General features: G+C 39.3%; 1 protein-coding gene and 2 long non-coding RNA genes across 3 annotated transcripts; 2 read left to right on the plus strand and 1 right to left on the minus strand.

The window, feature by feature from the left end:
- Positions 1–8,202: 8,202 nt before the first annotated feature.
- Positions 8,203–13,372, minus strand: LOC104421315. Its single transcript, XR_001981656.2, has 9 exons — positions 13,037–13,372; positions 10,922–11,039; positions 10,644–10,760; positions 10,421–10,554; positions 10,101–10,163; positions 9,292–9,376; positions 8,927–9,092; positions 8,755–8,850; positions 8,203–8,304 (listed from the first exon to the last, which is right to left on the minus strand). It is a non-coding gene; the product is annotated as an uncharacterized LOC104421315 (long non-coding RNA).
- A 393-nt stretch (positions 13,373–13,765) lies between these two features.
- On the plus strand, positions 13,766–14,518 carry LOC120288928. Its single transcript, XR_005546841.1, has 2 exons — positions 13,766–13,992; positions 14,249–14,518. It is a non-coding gene; the product is annotated as an uncharacterized LOC120288928 (long non-coding RNA).
- Positions 14,519–18,005: 3,487 nt separating this feature from the next.
- LOC104423421 (NAC domain-containing protein 90) lies at positions 18,006–19,296 on the plus strand. Its single transcript, XM_010035912.2, has 3 exons — positions 18,006–18,191; positions 18,334–18,641; positions 18,963–19,296. The coding sequence occupies exons 1-3, from the start codon at positions 18,035–18,037 to the stop codon at positions 19,218–19,220; spliced, it is 723 nt and encodes a 240-aa protein (XP_010034214.1). The 5' UTR covers positions 18,006–18,034; the 3' UTR covers positions 19,221–19,296.
- The last annotated feature ends 320 nt before the right edge of the window (positions 19,297–19,616 follow it).

Raw genomic sequence — 19,616 nt, forward strand, 5'->3', positions numbered from 1 at the left:
GTCTAGTTAGGGAACAACGCTAAGTGTGATGTTGTGGGTGTTGGTGATGTTAAAATAAGAATGCATGATGTCATTGTGAGGACATTGACTGGAGTAAGACACATTCCAGAATTGAAAAAGAACTTAAATTTCCTTGGGTGCCCTAGATTCAACTGGTTGCAGGTATTCTTCAAAAGGTGGAGTTCTGAAATTGTTCGAGGTACCCTGGTGATAATGAAAGGAATTGAACATGGAGGTTTGTATAAACTTCAAGGTGAGACAGTGACAAATTTCGCTGTGGAGACGTCGGATGCATCTGTTCGAGAGTCTATTGACTACTCGAGAAAGACCTAGGTGTTTGTGCCAATGCACAAGTTTGATGTTGGTGTCAGGATCACGCGGTTGAGAGCTTTAATTGAGAAGGAGATTGGTAAGTCGATCAAGCATGTGTGGACTGACAGTAGCATGGAGTTATGCTCGGAACTGGCAAATAAATTCTGCATAAAAGATGACATAGTGAAACATCGCACTAATGCCGGTAAATCACAACAATTTGCAGAATTGATGAGCAGAACATTAGTAGAGACAGCTCGAAAAATTATCTCTAGTGCTGGTATTGCTAGAAGAATCCTAGCTGATGTGCTTAGTACAATAAACTGCATGGTGAATATATCCCCATCAACTGCTATTGAATGGCGGACTCCTAAAGAAGTGTAGTCAGGTAACGTTGTTGGTTATTCTATTATTAGAATGTTTGGTTGCCCGTGTTATTTTCGAGTGAGTGATGGTAAGCTCGATTGGAGGGCAAGGTGCATGTTCCATGGCTATGCACAAGGTGAGCGGGGCGATCGGTTGTGGTGCTCAGATATAAATTCACCTGTTAACAGCAGAGAAGTTACCCTTGATGAGTCTCCGGTACTTTTGACTAGGAGTGTTTGTGGCAGTGTTAATACGGATCTAGACGGTGTTAAGCTTGAGGTGGAGTTGCGACCAAAAAATCCTAAGGTAGCGAGTATGAGTACTAGCAAAGTAATCGATACGGATGGTGCTTGTAGTGAGGTGGAGCCTATAGAGCCAATGGTTGCCATAATTGCTGAAATTAACAAGGTACGTATTCGATCTCCTGATAGATACGGATGTAACAATGGTTTTGTTTTATCTGCGGTTGAGGAGGTTGCATCGGAAAATCCTTGCGGAGCAGTTCGAGGTGCATATGGAGTTGGTATTCTAATGAGGTCCTCAGTTATGGCGAAGTTCAAGCGAGGGTTGGACTTGGATAATATTTGTAGCGGTTGAGCCCATCGGGGGCTATGGGAAAGTAGCAGTAGAGTTTGAATTTTTTGCGAAGCGATTGTGACTTGGCTCAAACATCGAACCAAGGTGGAGATTGTTAAAATATATCTCAAGGTTGAGTCCAATGTGAAATTTCGAATATTCTGAATTGGATATGTTGTAGATGTTCGAAATTGAACAAAGAATATCCGAAGATCAACTTCCCAAAGTTTGAATCTGTGTTGGAGAATTTGGCTGCTGAAATAGGAAAGTTCAACTTTGTTTAGGACTTAGATTTTGTTTAAAATATACAAAGATATGTTTTGGATATGAAACAAAATCTTATGAGAAGTTGGCAAAGGAATAAAGGTTTTACTTATATATATAAACTTGTGGCCGTGGATGGAGGAAGGTTGATCATGAAGAATTGGTCTTGAAGCGCTATCTAGTCGTTGAGTGCTTGGGAGGGATTTTTTCTTTCTCGTTCTTGTTCGTGAGTTATATCCAAGAAGATTTAGTATTCAAGCCAATTAAATATTGTGGTAAGATTTGCGTGTAATTCCTTCGTGAGATTGAGAAATTATTTCTTGAGGAATTTCGGGGCTAAACACGGCGTGCGTTATTGGGTGTAATTGAGGCTTGGAAAACACCAAAAGAGTGTTTGAATGTTTGAGTGACTTGAGTGTGTAATCTCATTGTATCGTTTGATCTATAGTGAAATTCACTGCTGCTCTCCCTGTAAACGTAGGTCTTTACGATTGAACCATTTAAATCTAGTGTCCGATATATTTTCTTCTTCTGTCTATATTATTGTTTAATCGCTCGTCCTTTTCGCAACACCGGATGTGACACTGGTTGTTATGAGGTGATTTCCCGAGGCAAAATGCTTCTACATTGCCCGTTCGCAGTTATTGCCCATGGCGCTTATTGATCTAGGGCGGTTGGACTACAGCTGCGGGGTATGGAGATTGGAGATTGGTAGTTCTAGTGTAGCTTATATGGAGCACTTTCTCCTATTTGGCAGATGGATGAAACCATGCGGTTGTCACATTTATTAAGAGTTCTTGTTTATTTTCATCTTTCAACAGAATTATGTTATTTTGTTTTCTTTGGCCAAGACTTGTGTTTGAGGAACATGAAAGTGTGGAAACACACTTAATTCCACTCCGAAATCCTGGTAATAGTTTCTATCTATAGAGAATCGTGACTGGATTGTGCGGTTGAATTCTCTGGCCTCACAGACGTAATTTAATTGAAGATTGTGTGTTGCCCGTGATACTGAGTGATTATTACTAATTTTGGTGGAGGATTGTTATAATTATGGTTATAATTATGGTTAATAGATCAATGGTTATAATTATGGTTAATGGATCAACGAATGTCAATAAATTAATATACGTCTTTTCTATTCACGTATCTCTTTTGGATTCATGAATTTCTTAAACTTTTCTGTTCACGTATCTATTGAATTTATGAATTTCCTAGATTCATATATCTTTTAGTTCATGTATTTATTGAGTTCACGAATCTTTTGAATTCACGTATCTTTGGATTTGTGAATCTCTTGAATTCATGTATCTCTTGATTCATAAATTTCGTGGATACATGCGTCTATTTAATTCATGTATTTCCTATGTACATGAACTAAAAATCTCTATAAATAGATGGGAGCATAGAGCTTCATTACGGTCTTTCGGTTTTGGTTTTTCCGACTCCATTCCAAAAAGACTTTGATATACTTTTCTACTCCTCTGATTTTTCTGAGTGTGCTGATTCAATTGAACGGTTCGATTGAGTCCTGTTTGCATAGTGCTAATCCAAACAGGTTCGATGTGTTGTAACTTGGGAGGCATAGTTCGTGAATCTGCGGAGCACCATTGGCAGGAACTAATCACCTTAAGGAGATTCGGATATCCGTACCTCACCTCCAATTTTATGTTATATCTTGTTTTCTTCTTCTCCAAGAGTTGTAAGTTTACATAAAAAGAAGAATATTATATAGATGTTATCGTCTTCTTTACATTAATGTTCTAATTAGAACAAACAGTGTATATTCTTTGGATTAATTTCCAACAATCTTAAGGCGATTATCTTACTCATTGTTTGTTGTTCTTGTTAGATTGTTGAGATGGCTGAAAACAACCAAGTGCCCTTCAATGTCCCAAATGTTTCAGGAGACATTCCTATGGTTGATTCGACCGTTGCTATGGAAGACGTTCAACCCTCAAGATCTGAATTTGTAGCAGCCAATGCTACAGGCCCTTGGGCTTACCCCAATTTTAGTGGTGCAGGTACAAGTCATACAACTGGTATGCCCGAGACTGTTTTTCAGAATACTACAAGCCAAATGGCTTTTGGCTCCGTTTCTGGAGGAATAGTTCAATGAACTTTGCCTACTATTGTGGCAACGCCTCCAGTTACAGCTAATGAGAAACCGGAGAAATTCACTAGAGTGTGCTTTAAATAGTGGTGGCAGAAGATGTTCTTCTATCTGACCATGCTCAATTTGACGAAATATTTATCGGAGGTGTGCTCGATAATTAGTCCAAATGAGCAAGATGTCACGACACTCGATGCATTGGAGGCTTGGAAGCATGGGGGCTTCTTATGCCGAAATTATATCCTTAACTGTTTAGTGAATTGTCTTTATAATGTTTATTGTAATATTGAATTTGCTAAATAGTTATGGGAGTTCTTATAAAAGAAATACAAGACTGAGGACGCTGGCACCAAGAAATTTGTGGTTGCCAAATTCTTGGACTACAAGATGGTGGATTCTAAATCTGTCATGAGTCGGGTCCAAGAATTACAATTAATTCTGAGTGACATCTCTACTGAGGGAATGATACTTAGTGAATCATTCCAAGTGGCGGCTATGATTGAGAAACTGCCTCCGGGCTGGTCAGACTTCAAAAATTATTTGAAGCACAAACGGAAGGAGATGAGCCTTGAAGATCTCATTCGGTGCCTCAAAATTGTGGAGCACAATCGAAGGAGTGCGAATAATTCTTCTAAGCCAAAGGCCAACGTTGTGAAATCTTCCAAATCCAAGCAAGATAGAAAAAGGAAACAGAAGGAACAGTTCTAGAAATTCCAAGGGACATGTTTTATATGCAACAAGCCTAGCCATCATGCTAAGGATTGTAAGAAGCGGCAAAAAAAAAAAAAAAGAGGCAAGAACGATGGTGCAGCCCAGCAACTGAATTTGACAGAATATGACAATATTGAGAGACTATCTGCTGTGGTAATGTCCGAAGCATCTCTGGTGTCGAACACTACTGGCTGGTGGCTAAATACAAGTGCCACAAATCACATATGTGCAGATAAACACATGTTCTCATCTTATGAGAAGGCTGAAGAAGATGAGAAGCTTTATATGGCTAACTCTACATCAGCAAAGATTTCCGGAAGAGGAAAGGTGATCATGAAGTTTACATCTAGCAAGGAGGTCACCTTGCTGAATGTGATGCATGTACCAGAGATTCGAAAAACCTAATTTCTGGCCTCATACTTGTTAAGAAGGGTTTCAAAGTTGTATTTGAATTCGACAAATTTGTACTTTCGAAAGGAGGGATGTATGTGGGAAAATAGTACTTGTGTAATGACCCGTTTAAAGCTAATGTGGCTGTCATTGATGTAAACTCGACTAATCTGTACCCAAAGACTGTTAATAAAGAAAATTCTTTTAGTTTACACTGTTGTGTCTCCTTATCTATGGTATGGTAGATTAGGACATGTAAACTATAGTACAATGAAAAGAATAGCAAACTTGGAAATAATTCCAAGATTTGAGTTAGATGCTTGTTACAAGTGTGAGACTTGTGTTGAGGCCAACTTTGCTAAGAAACCTTTCAAATCTATTGAAAAAACAAGTGAACCTCTACAATTAATCCATAGTGATCTATGTAATTTAAAGTTTGTAGAAAGTAGAGGTCGAAAGAAGTACTTCATCACATTTGTGGATGATTGTACTAGATTTTGCTATGTTTATTTATTAACTAGTAAAGATGAGACTATGAGCATGTTTGTCAAGTATAAAAATGAAGTTGAAAACCAACTTAATAAACGAATCAAAATGCTTAGATCTGATAGAGGAGGAGAATACAATTCAATCAATTTCAAAGAGTTTTGTGCTCGTTTTGGAATAATTCTCTAAACGACTGCACCTTATACTCCACAACAAAATGGAGTTGCTGAACGATTGAACATGACACTAAAGGAGATGGCTAACGCCATGCTTTTGAGTTCAGGTTTAACTCAGAACTTGTGGAGGGAGACAGTTTTAACTGCAAATTGTATTCTTAATAAAATGCCCCATACAAAGACAGGTAAAACTCTATACGAGTTATGGAATGGAAAGTTGCCAACCTACAAATTTCTAAAAGTGTGGAGATGCATAATGTAATTTTTAACAGTAAGTCTAGACATATTTGTCGTAAACATAACACCGTAAGGCAGTTGCTCTCAAATGGAATCATTTTTTTAGACTTTGTAAAGTGAAAATATATAATATATATATATATATATATATATATATATATATATATATATATATATATATATTGCGGATCCGCTGACAAAAGGTTTGTCAAAAGAGCAGATAAACTGCGCATCGAGGGGAATGTGTTTAAGAGTTTTAACCCAATAAAGAGATTATAGGGTGGAAACCTAACCTATGCAATTGGAGATCCCATGGTCTAGGTTCAATAGGACAATGCAACTTTTGGAAACTCTAGTGTAAGCACTGTCTCCCATTCCTATGATGCAACAGTGCTTTCCTATAGCGTTATTAAGGGTACGCTATGCGTTTAATGATTCCTATAACTTGGAATATAACATCCAAGTAAGATATGGTAGGATATCTTTAATAGGAATGCACATATATGCGTGGAGATGGCTGACTCTATGAAAATCTTTAAAGGCTAGATTTTCTAAAGCACGCATGAGTCCCGAGAGGTTCAAGGCCGAAAGAACGAAAACAACTGAGAACCAATCTTGAATTGGAAATACTCTATGTGAGGTTTATTGTCTAGACTTATACAAACAACTGGCGATTCAAGGCTTAGTCCATCGACTAGTTAAGTAAGTTCGATAGGCTTTCACTAAAGAAGGTTCAAGGCGAAAGCTACCTATCTTGATGCAGTGTATTTCAACAGGTATGCTTAGATTCCTTCGAGTTAAAAAATGTTTTGTTGATCCATTAATGTGGGGGATTGTTATAATTATGGTTATAATTATGGTTAATGGATCAACGAATGCTAATAAATTAAGATACGTCTTTTCTATTCACGTATCTCTTTCGGATTCATGAATTTCTTAAATTTTTCCGTTCATGTATCTATTGAATTCATGAATTTCCTAGATTCATATATCTTTTAGTTCATGTATTTATTGAGTTCACGAATCTCTTGAATTCACATATCTCTGCATTCGTGAATCTCTTGAATTCATGTATCTCTTGATTCATAAATTTTGTGGATACATGCGTCTATTTAATTCATGTATCTCTTCTGTACATGAACTAAAAATCTCTATAAATAGATGGGAGCATAGAGCTTCATTACGGTCTTTCGGTTTTGATTTTTCCGACTCCATTCCAAAAAGACTTTGATATACTTTTCTACTATGATTTTTCTGAGTGTGCTGATTCAATTGAACAGTTCGACTGAGTCCTGTTTGCATAGTGTTAATCCAAACATGTTTGAGGTGTTGTATCTTGGGAGGTATAGTTCGTGAATGTCCGGAGCACCATTGGCAGGAACTAATCGCCTTAAGCAGATTCGGATATTCGTACCTCACATCCAATTTTATGTTATATCTTATTTTCTTATTCTCCAAGAGTTGTAAGTTTACATAAAAAGAAGAATATTATAGCTGTTATCGTCTTCTTTACATTAATGTTCTAATTACAACAAACGGTGTGTATTCTTTGGATTAATTTCCAACAAGGGCATGTTAATAGGTTTTGAAAGGCAAACTTCTCCTTAGCAAGACGTCGGAACCAAATTAGCGTCTTCTCTTTTGAGGCTTTGAATTCAATACATATAGTACTTTCTCATGTGGATAACAATTAAGATTCTGTTTGTCTGATCGTCATCTAACCACATAGAGCAAGATTGCTCTTAGCTTTGCTGCTTTTCCGTGCAATTTCTTGTTATGATAGAATGTTGAAGAGATTTGTCCTCTTTTAGGCGATGGTTTTATTATTTTTGTTTGGCTTTCGTTCTGTGGTAGCTTGTCCTTTTGATTTCATCGGTTCAACATAGTTTGTGATACGTGATGCTGGCATTGGATTGATTTCACTTTTCTTGCTTTTTATGGAATGAAGTGTGGAATCTTTTTGTTCGAGGCACAGTGGACAAGTAAATAATACACATGTAACAATGATACCATGTAACCGATCAAATGTCTTTGTTTCAGATGAACCACAAGAATGCGGTGTCATAAAAGCAGGAATACTCGATTGCTTGGTCGACCCATGTTATTACGCCCTGAAATATCAATAATGTATGGTGTACTTTCCGCAGTGGAAGATTACCTCTTTTGCTAGAGCCGGGCTGGTAAAAAATTCCAGCCTTTCTTGACCCTCTTTCCGCGTCACATTTCCAGGTATATGCAACACGCCAAAGTAAAAAGAAAATGACCGGTCAAAAGAAAACGAGGTTATGCAACACGCCACGTCGCCGTCGTAACCGCCAATCTCTCTCTCTCTCTTTTACAAGGCCACGCGCCCTGTCGTCCGCAGAAGGCTTTACATATAACCTCCCCGCGAAACGGTCGGCAAGTTCGCTTCCACCTCTGTGAATCCCGCATTTCGCGGAGCTTCTTCCGATTTTCGAGAAAATATTGGCTGGGTCTTACACTCCACATAAGCGTAGGGTAAGACCATTCAGAATCCGACACGTGGCTTCACGTAGGTGATGTCATCAGAGGTTCAAAATTTGCGCCCGCCACTCCTGGGGCCCACCCCTCTGACTCAATGTTAAGAGGAAGAACAGGATCATAAAGCGAGAGCCTCAGAAGGAACCATCCTCCAAACCCAGATACCCGGACCTGTTTAAGCAGCAATCAGAATAGAGATCGGCATCACATGCAAAATGCAAAGCTCACCCAGTGTCTTGTGCTGTTCAGGGAGAAAAGAAGAGAGGAATTAACTAGATAGCATGATGGACCTGCATTTACTTTATAGTAAAATACTCCTCTGAGGTCACTAGTTCAGATATTATTTTGGTAAGCACACAGCATTTTGCTCAACTCATTGTGGACTATAATTTTGACTCCTCTTGTAGATACAAATCAAGAACCAACATGGACTCCATTGCGACGTTTAACTCTCCTTCTTGCTCCCATCCCCAGGAGCATTCAAAACGTATGTACTTTAATTGAGAATTAGAGCATTAACTTGTCTCCTCAGCATATGAAAATGATAATACACAATATAAATAGCTGCTGAAATGATGAGGTCCAATCTATTAAGAATAACTTCATCGATTCAAAACTTACTCCTTCATAATTTACTGGAGCTTTCTGAAGCTTTGGTTCTAAATCAATAGAGTTCTCCAAGTGCTTCAACACTGCCTCCCATAGTCTCGGAAAGATCTGTAACCTCTACACTATCAGGATCTTAGAGAAGGAAAAAGAAAACGACATTGCTAGAAACCAAGAAACCACGTACCCTCCCTTTAAGTCCGGATGACTGGTTGATCTTCAACCTCTATTCTACAGCAACAATTGTAAAAGCTTAATACCTTAATTGTCCGATCTGCAGAGCCAGTGCAGAATCATTGATTGCTAGGATCAAATGCGATAGATCTCACCCATCCCAAATGCCTACTTATGACCTTGCACATACAAAAAGGAGAAAACAAAACACATAACAATCCAAGTAAGCGAGCAAATAACTGCAGATACGATAACATGGACAAGACACAGTTGTATGATAAATTCAAATGTATAATTATCACATGACACCATAACTATTACTGAAACAAAACAAGAACTTTCTTCTAGCTGCCAGAAAAATTAGGCCACAATTCTCACCCTGTAGTTCTTCCATGGAGGATGCCACACAGGATGTGGCCACCTGCTTGGAATTCTTTCCATAATGGCTGAGGTAGACAAATTCCTAAAAACAGAGTGAGAGCATGAGGCCAAAGCAAATTAAGTACCTTAAAGCAGAACTTAAGATGACTCAGTGATCCTTGAATGCGTGAGTCGAATTATGAGAATCCATGAAACAGCTTTTCAGAAACCATTAAGAAATGTTCTGATGTTACTTCAGTGGATTGTGCGAATAGATGCATGTCAACGTATTAAAAAAGTAACAGTAATATAAAAGTCCTATTTTGACCAAAAATATAGGATACATAGGTATTTGCCTTGCCTCTGAATAATTACAAAGCATAAGCAACTGATGCATGTAACGGACACTACACCGGCTATGGGTCCAACGATAGGTGATGTAGAACAACTAGTGTAGATGTAGATTAGTTTCAGAGCACGATTACAATGACCAGCAACTCATGAAGAGTAAATTTCTTTAGGCTCGACAGATAGTAATTCATAGAATCAAACAATTTAAAAATCAAAAACTTGCTAAATTACACAAATGTGATCTCTTAACTACCAAAAGGAAGAATTGCCAACACATGTAGACCTTAACCTCTTCTATTCAAGGTTTTGTGTGTTTAAACCAAAAAATATAAAAATAAAAAATGTTCTTTTAGATTTAAGGTCTTTCCTATTGAAGAAAAGTCAAATTATGCGACCAATCGCCTTAAAGGGAAAAAAGAAGAAGCAAAAAGACACTCTAACAGACACTAAAATAGAATGCAATACAACATAGTTACCTGTATGATGATCCAGAAGCAGAGACAATAGCAGTGCCTTTTCCATGTAGACCAACATCGTTTCTGAGGAAGATGAATGAACATGAGCAACATTATGTCGAATGTTCTACTGAAAAAGCTTTACAAACAAATTTAAATAAAATCCACAAAGAAAACTACAAAATTAAAAGAGCTGCAACACATCCAAAAAAAAAAAAAAAAAAACCTGGAAATCAGTAATACCACATACAGTGGCCAAAAATCTGAATGTTTTCTTTTTTGATAAGCAATTTAAAAAGCATAAAATGTGTGAGATATCTCAGTGAAGGTATGGAGGTAACTTGATTCTCTTGACCAAGGGATGGTCGTTTGAAAGAGAAGAAGGGTACTAACAATCCTTGAAGTCGTAATGATGGACCAACAGTTAAAGCATTTTGAGACTTTTCCATTGGTGGAATTTTAGAACCTTCTGGACCTGCAAAAGAGAAAGGAGTTTATATCCTTGGGATGAACGACATCCTTTAAAAGTACACCAAGAGAAGAGCCACCATCTGCATACTCCACCTCGTAGTCACATTGCTCTGGGTGGTCACATCTATAGTCGCCTGAATGCAGGGACGCGCAAATTGGGTCCCTGCAGATTACTAGGTCCTTGTTGGGTCGATAAAGCGGATGTGGCCTCTGCAATAAGAAAATGATGAGAAGTTATTAGCACTTATCACCCTGCATAACATCATGAGACCATTTGAAACAAACATCTGAGCAAAGTTTTAGGATTATCAACAAAAATTCATAGATTTGAGAAACAAATCATATGACATCTGAAAACTAATAAAATCTACCTGGGTGCATCGTACACAAGGGGCATCGCATTGGAGCGATGTGAGGTCACTACCAGTGTCAGGATCAAGAAAGTAAGGCTTTGGTGGCTGCCCAATGAAGACAGTTGTCTTATATGACCTGAAATAGGCAGTTCACTTGATCATTAGTCTTGGCAAATACACAAGCTTTTATAATATTCAGGTCTGATTATCGCATGAAGAGAGGAGCATTATGCTTCAAAAGATTGAACAGTCAATTAGCGAAGTGTGACAGAAAAGGGACACAAAATGAATGACAAGCAAAGTGAGAATGAAGTTAACAATTGAGAAACACCCAACGATCAAGAAAGAGAAGAAAAGCACTGCATCGTTATGACATATAGAATAAAAATGTATGGAAACTGATAAAACACAACTTCCCCTCGAGAAAGAGACGCTTTAATGTGATGAAAACCATATAGAATCTTCCAAGCAATTTTCCCTTGGCATGAAAGATTTAATCTGATGATCAACATACTGAAACTTCAGGAATTCCTAAGTGGGGTGATAATAGTATCTATGGTTACCACTTAGGGAGACATAAGTCACTATGACATTGGATTGGATGAATCTTCAGGTCATCAAACAGCAATCCAACGTAGTAACTAGCTAAACTGTAGGAACTTTTTGAACTTTTGGAGGAAAAAAGACCTTTTCATATCACCAAAGATAGTTAAATGTGAGAGATGACCCATACTTTCTAAACGTGAACGGCACAGCAGAGAGTCACCCAGGTATTCAAGAATTCATTGAAGGAGCAAAAATGCAGGTGCATCACCTCTCTCTCTCTCTGACTAATAAATGAAACGCTGGACTGAACTGAAGACAGGTCGAGAAGGGTACCCAGTTGGGAAAACATTGCCATGGAGTGGAAAGACAACGGATGATCCGACCCGATTGAGAACCAGCGACGACGACACCGACCCAAAAGTCAAAGGCGCCTTTTGCCTCTGCTTAGATCACCTCTGAAAGAAGAAGAAGAGGAGTAGGAGGACGATGATACACACCAGCTCGACACAATTATTAGCAACGCGACCAAACCCGCTTTCTCTTTCCCCATTCTTCCTGCCTCTCTCTCCCTCTGTCTGTATTACAACTGACGAATAAGCAAGAAGGAAATGTTCTTGGCGAAACTCAAACCCGTCCCTGTTCTTGTCCGATTATTCAGACACAGCAGCAGAAAGACCAGGTCGAGGGCAATTATAGGGCCGGTTTCTTGCATGATGGAGCAAATGATTGGCGAGGATTTATGCTGATGTCTGTAGTAATTGAGGAACCATTTTCTCCAGGAAATCCAGGCTCCTACCTTAACTCGATAATCAATGGTAAAAAGCTTTCGTTGGTTGTCAAACTTGGACTCGCAAATGAACAAGCAACATGCCTCTACAACTTTGTAAACTCCCAGTACTGAGTTGCATTTTCTGTTTACTGACCAATATCATAACAATGCATGTAAAGCCTCCAAATTGCACTTTCACAATGCATAATTGACCAAAAATTCTATACTGTTCTGATCAAAATTATTGGTCAATGTAGCTTTACTGGTCCTGTTGAGCCAATGATTTCATTTCGTGATAAGCACTTAGCAAATAGGGAAAAAAGATAGTCGATTGTATTTATCACTTTGTTTCACTGGATTGACAAAATTGAATGCAAAGTGACAGCATGAGTTCACAGCAAGCGCTCGTTCAGAAACAGAAAAGACAAAACATTCGTACCATTTGAACATATAGAACATATAGCGATTAACTAATCCAACATTGTCAGAAAAACCAAAAAACTCTCCCATTCAAACATTTAGAAGTGCCTATAACCGCAGTCTTCTGACTTGAATGTCTCGACAATATGGAAAGGAACTCATCAGCGCGAAGATCTATATATAAACATCAAATGCGAGACGTTACTGAAGCGCATCAAACGAACAATGATTAGATAATAAGTAAAATACAACTATCAAAAGCAGCATGAGACCAATAATGCACTCCAAGTGTAAAGAGATCAGTCTATAGACGCAAACTATCACATCTCATAGTAAGAACACATGTCGAAGAGATAAAATGCACATCTCGGATTCGCAATCCACTCTATGAGACTAACCTTCGTGCCGAAAGGACCGACAGGATAGTTGGCCGCGTTCTTCGGCAGGTCGTCGATGTCCCTCGCGGAGGCGGAGGCGGAGGGGTGTCGGCGTTGGAGTCGGGGGCGATGGAGGCAACCGGCGGAGGGGCGTCGGCGTCAGAGTCGGGTTTAGGGGCGGAAGCGGAGGCCGCGTCGGCGTCGGAGTCGGGGGAGACGGAGGCAACCAGCGGAGGTGGAAAGGGCGTCGGCGTCGTGCGGAGGAGCGTCGGCGAGAACGGGGAGAGAGAGCAGAGGAGGGGAAGAGCAAATGGAAGCACAAGGTTCGTCTTTTGTTCTTCCCCCGCAACGGAACAGAGAACGGGGAGGGAGAGGAGAGAGAGGACGAGTCGAGGAGAGCAGAGGAGAGAGAGCGTCAGAGGGGTGGGCCCCAGGAGCAGCGCGCGCAAATTTTAAACCTCTAACAACGTCGCTACGTGAAGCCACATGTCGGATTCTGAATGGTCTTACCCTACGCCTACGTGGAGTGTAAGACCCAGCTAATATTTTCTGAGAGAGTTTTCTGACCGGCGGAAGAGCGGCGAGAGAGATCGCGAAAATGGCGATGCCGAAGGCGAAGGAGCTCGTGTCCGCCAACCCCGTCGTGGGGCGCGGTCCCCACATTTCAGAACACACGTGAAAGGGGCCCCACATCTGATGAAATGATAGAACATTGTGGAAGAGAGTGTCCGAACCATAAACCGGCCTTTCTCTGTATTTCCTCGAGAGGCATTCTGGTTTTCTTCGCCGTCGGACTCGGAGAAGATAAAACAGAGGGCAGAATCCAGAGCAAAGAAGAAATGCATCCTCCCATTTTTGGGCACTCTTTCGCCGTGCTCGCGGCATTGATCCTCCTTTCCGGGCTCGCTTTCAGTTTTCTCAACAGGAAAAGAGCCAGCGCACGAAGAAATGCAGAAGATGATTGATACCCTTTACGTGTACGTTTTCTTGTTGATTTCTCTCTTTATCTTGACCATAAAGTCTTTCTCTCTCACGCACATGCCCAAATCACATGTTCATCTCTAAACTGATTGGATTTTATTGTCAATTGTGAAATAGTGTTGTGATTCGATGGCTAATTAAATTCAAAGTAACCAGTTAAGACGGTGGATGGGCGGTGCAGTGTGAGAGGGGCTAGACATGATATTAAATTTATCGGCCGCGCTCATAGTATCTGACTAGTCGTGGTTGCAGTTGGACTCTCTTTGTGTGTGTTCTGAGAAGTTGGGCTGCTCCCCTTGGGATGTTCACTTTGCTCGCGGAGACTTCAAAACCAAATGTGGATCTAAGCTGTTTCTTCCAACACGGTAAGATGATTTTTATGGATTGATTGATTGATGGATATTGATGTCCCGAAACTTTCCTTATTCAACAACAATAACGTGGGTCTGTCGCTAAATGTGATGTGAGCGACTGCACCAGGTGTATTTTGTCTCACTCGTTAGTTTTATACATCCATCTCAAGCGGAGTGCGACCTAGAAAATTTTGCTGGGATACAAAAGCATTTGTAATGGGTTTTAAGTCCTTTTATGCGGCCATAGCCCCTCTCCATTAGCTGCACATGACGAAGCTTCCTGATTTACTTGACGTGTTAAAGCTTTTAGCCTGCGTAAAACGATTTAAATATGCGAATCCTTATCGTTCTGAACCTGAATTACGTTGAACCATGAATCAAGGTTTGGAAGGCAAAACCCATGAAGTGATTGATGTCTTTGAGACTTTTTGGGGGTGCGCGTGGGGTCGATGAAGCATTCTCAGATCTCTTCGAGCAGTTCCGCTTTAGAAAAAAGGGTGTTTCACCTTTCTCATCCAGGAAAGTTTGTGGAGAATAAGGGATGTGAACACGGGGTGCAAGCGGCAAGCCGAGAAAATCTACACCATATCTGGGACTAACTTTTACTTACTCCCGAAGATACCTGATCATTGATTCCTTTTGTAGCCCCTTATCTCGTCACGGGAGAGTATTTTATAAGGCGATCGTGGCAAAGATGATTCTATAGATTAGAAAGTTGAGTTTTTAAATTCATATTTAGAAGTTGATTGGGATGCATATCAGATCTTACTACAGTCAAGGTTATCATCAACAAATGACTGCACTAGATTAAAGTGGTCGAGTCATGGTTTAAAGCATTTTTTTTTTTTTTTTTTTCAAATTCTCTTTCGTTTTCTGCATATTTAGAGGCACTTCAAATGGTGACAATTCTTATATCATTTATACTAGTTTCAAATGTAATCTCTTTTTTTCTTACATAAAATAGTCTAATTATTCTAATTGTCCTCGTAAACAATAGAGGCAAGTACAATAATGCGAGTCAACAATGTCACAAATGAATTAATCATCCTTGACAAAAAGATAGGATTACATAAGCTGAGACAAAAAAGAAGAGGTACTTACCTTCCTAGTTGTCCTTTTATAAGATGCTGTAATGAATTTTTTGTGTATAGTTTCTGTCATACCACACGTCTTTTACTAAAATTTTCATTTTTCCTTTCTGTATATATAGCCTATAATAATCAAAACAATAAACGTCTCTATAAGAGATGATTAACAAGCATGCTAGATCGAGTTGAGTTAGTTTAAATCCCATCATGTCATATTAGGCTTTACGATCGAATGACTTTATTTAGGTATGCCCAAAAAAGCTTATTTAAACTATTCAACTCAAACGGTTTTTAGTGGATTTTCAAGCTACTAGGCTCAAGATAAGATCCATTCCCCTTGTACGAGCAACATTAACAACCTGCCGACAAGATAATAATTATTTATCATAGAGGAAGTCGAAGTCAGAATATGAGTATAAATAAATATGAATATTGACAGATACAAGCGACCTTTGGGGTGCATTACTTTTTGTACTTTTCCAAATGGCCGCAAGCACAATGGTCTACGTCAACGTCTCCTGCCTGGCGCGAAGTCATATAAAACGAAGCCTTTATTTAAAAAAAAAAAAATAGTCTACGTCAACGAGGTTATCCTAATTTAGTCTTGTTGGAGCCAAATCTAATTCGTCCAATTAGCCAAAGGATCAACTCCGACCGCGATTGCCTTCTCCAAAGGTGTGCAAGGGTGGATCCAGACTTCAAAGCCAAGAGGGCCCACAGACGCCACCACCCCCCACTAAAATCAAGTAGGGTCATTGATAATTAATACGACCAAAACCGCTTGATTTTTGAGCATGTGAGCGATCCCATCGAAGAGAATTTTCACATTACTACTCTCGAGCAGTTTCACCCCCACCATCTCAGCCTCGGCTTTTCCTAATTCCTGTCGTAATTTTAGCGTTACTCGAAATTCAAATTTGAAGTTAAATTTTCTTGAGATCGATAAATGAATATCTTAAAATTCAATTTTGTGATCATGAAAATTGTGGTTGTATGATTCTCGTCCTATGAATAATTCCGTTTTCAATAAAAGATCAAAACGAAGCGTCAATTTACTTGATATTTTCATTGCGTATTTGCGATTAGATCAAATTTATTCAAAATAATATTGGGCAAACTTAATAAAATTACCAAGAAGAAAATCTAGATTTTAGCCTAAAATTCTTTAAGTAGTAAAAAAAATTACAGCACCTATTAAACTAAGAATAATATCGGTGTTGTCAGAATCGTGTCATAATGGCGTGCTCTTGACTATAAAAGATGGGCCATCATGAACAGGAATCAAGGAGCATGATCCCTTGTGTCTCCAAATTTTAAGAACAAATGAAATGTTTCACGTCACTTTACAGAAGATTCCCGGTATCTGCCTTCCCCTGAACTTTTTTCTTTCCAAGGGAATCCTGATATTTGACCATAAATAATGCTTACTTATATCCGATATAACATCCCCCAAGCTAGTCATTTGATTTTGGAAAATAACTATTAGAATGTCTAATTGAGGACTGGACACATGAAATAAACTAGATAGAACCTGACTCCAACACCATATTATGTCAAATTCAGAAATTTAAATTGACAAGTAGAGAGAAATTAAATATATACCAAGAAAAAATTGAATATGAGTGATATGTGACACTTTTAATAATGAGAATAGCACAAGCATCTCTGCCTTCCGTACAAGAAAAATAATAATTAGTGTATTCCATGACAATAAATTTCTTAATTCCCAGTTCCAATTTTTATTCTTTTCATTTTTTATTAGTGGATAATGATTCTGTGACTTGAGTATGAAATGGTAGAATTTTTTGTACGAGGAAGGAGCATTAGTTGGGGGTTTAAGTAGGCCCGGTTAACATGTCACAAATACTACGGACAGGCCTGCGAATAGCATCATGATGGAGACATACACCGACAGGGAAAGTTGTCTTTCATCATCTGTGGCAAGAAAAAACAGAACAAGAAAAGAATCATAGGTCGTATGGAATGTTTCAATGGTCAATCATGGTGAATAGTACTTCCAATCTAGGTGTCCTTGGCCTTGCTTGCTGCTTGGTGAGAAAATCATGGTGGGTGGATCCAAGAGGAAAATATAAGCTTGTCTTCTATGCTCGTCATTTATTTTTCTTTGGCCTTTTTCCTATTTTTGGTAAACATACTGGGTTTGTATGGATTAATATTTACAATTTTGCATTTTACATTTTTACTTAATTTAAATCTTATGGGCACGCATATTATAAGCATTTCTTCTTTAAAACGCTTATAAAGAAGAAATGCTTATAATATGCGTGCCCATATCAATTTTGAACGGTAAATCTGTAGAGTCCTTTGTTTTTTGCCTGCCCCATTCCACGCATCGTACGAAAAAGTCGGTGCAAGAGTTCGTGATGGACACGTCGTCACTTCACTCGTTTTGGTCTCCTCTCCTCCCTCCTGCACTCTCTCCTTCAGAAGCCCTAGATCATCTCAACACACTCTCCTCCTGCGCTCGATCCCTATAAATACGTAATTGACTTGCAAACTCCAACCCACGCCCAACTAAAACTTTATCTCATCAGTACTGATCCATCTCGAAACCCTAGAACACTAAACAACCAGACATGGAGGAGTACCCGACAGGTTTCAGGTTCTATCCAACCGAGGAAGAGCTCATTTCGTTCTACTTGCACAACCAGCTTCACGGCCTTAAGCAAGACAAGCTTCATCGTGTCATCCCAGTCCTCGACATTTTCGACACTGAGCCATGGAATCTCCCACGTAATACCTAGTCTCGGTGCATGCATGCGATTCTTTTACACTCCTGAATTGGGCACCGAAAATGGTTTCTTGATTATTTCAAATGCGCATTACCAGTAAAATTTCCTTTCCCCACATTTTCTTTGGCGAATTCCTGTTGTAGAGCTTGCGGGAGAGCTGTGCAGAGAAGATAGAGAGCAGTGGTTCTTCTTCGCGCCCATGCAGGAGAGGGAGGCAAGAGGAGGGAGGCCCAGCCGGAGCATGGCCACCGGCTACTGGAAGGCCACTGGGTCTGCCGGTTACGTCTACTCGTCTGACAACGAGGTGATCGGCGTGAAGAAGTCAATGGTTTTCTACGTGGGAAAACCTCCCACAGGAAGAAAAACCCAGTGGAAATTGAACGAGTACAGGGCTTTTGAACTCTCGCCGACCATTACCAATTCCACGAGCAACAATATTTCCATTCCTAAGGTGAACGTGCTGTCTCGAATTTGGACCTTTATTTCAACTTTTACAAACATGGAAAGGATAAAATAGCTTCCTGTGCATGACACCAAGATTATCCAATTTTTGCGTTTTTATGTTATTATTATTTGAAGCCAATTTGAAATTGTATAATCATTTCGAATAGTTATTCTTGTTTTGGATTTCTGTCGTGCACTTTATTGGTGCGGTGCAGTTGCGGAATATTGAATTTCCCTCTCTAGTTTAGTTTTGACTTTGGACTTTCACAGAAAAATGCAACAAACATCTTTCTTTGTGTTTGATTTTGTGGAAGTAACGTACTTGCAGCTAAGGCGTGAATTCACATTGTGCCGAGTGTATGTGGTGTCTGGGAGCTCTCGAGCATTTGATCGTCGGCTACCAGAAGTAGTGGCTAGAGAGACAACAATCCAGGGTGGCAACGGCGCTGCTAGCAACGAAGGCGGTGGATGTGAAGATGCATCATCATCAGGAGTAGTCGTAGCCAATGCAGGATGTTCCCATCCATGGGAGACAGCGAGTTTGGAAGAACCAATTTGGGATTGGGAGCAATTGGATTGGCTCTGATTTTATGTAGCATTACTCAGATGATGTAGTTGTTTGGTTATCGGTGCAATCATATGTACATCTACATGTATTCAATCCTTCCATCGTTATATGTATCCATGTATACTTTGTATACATAATCTACATGTAGGAGGACTTTGTGCTTGATACCTAATCAATAGGAAGACCGAACATGTTATCCAGCCTAAATGTTGGTAATTGAGAAAAGTACCAAAAACTTCATGTACTTATTGTATTGATATCAATTGAGTTTATTTGACTAATTAAGGTTGAAAATTATTGATATAGACTCCGACCATCTTACATGACATGGTTGGCATTGACGTTGACATCTTATTTTTTTATTAATTTTTTTTTAATTTTCTTTTCTTCCATTTTCTTTTCTTCCATGGCCCG

Source organism: Eucalyptus grandis, chromosome 10 (genome assembly GCF_016545825.1).
Source record: "Eucalyptus grandis isolate ANBG69807.140 chromosome 10, ASM1654582v1, whole genome shotgun sequence".
NCBI lineage: Eukaryota > Viridiplantae > Streptophyta > Magnoliopsida > Myrtales > Myrtaceae > Eucalyptus > Eucalyptus grandis.

What these genes read in the sequence shown, in the direction of transcription:
- LOC104423421 (XM_010035912.2), top strand. Translation starts at nt 18,035, where the DNA reads ATGGAGGAGTACCCGACAGGTTTCAGGTTCTATCCAACCGAGGAAGAG. An exon ending in TGAGCCATGGAATCTCCCAC is followed by an intron (nt 18,192 to 18,333) that starts GTAATACCTAGT and finishes TTCCTGTTGTAG; the next exon opens with AGCTTGCGGGAGAGCTGTGC. An exon ending in ACAATATTTCCATTCCTAAG is followed by an intron (nt 18,642 to 18,962) that starts GTGAACGTGCTG and finishes ACGTACTTGCAG; the next exon opens with CTAAGGCGTGAATTCACATT.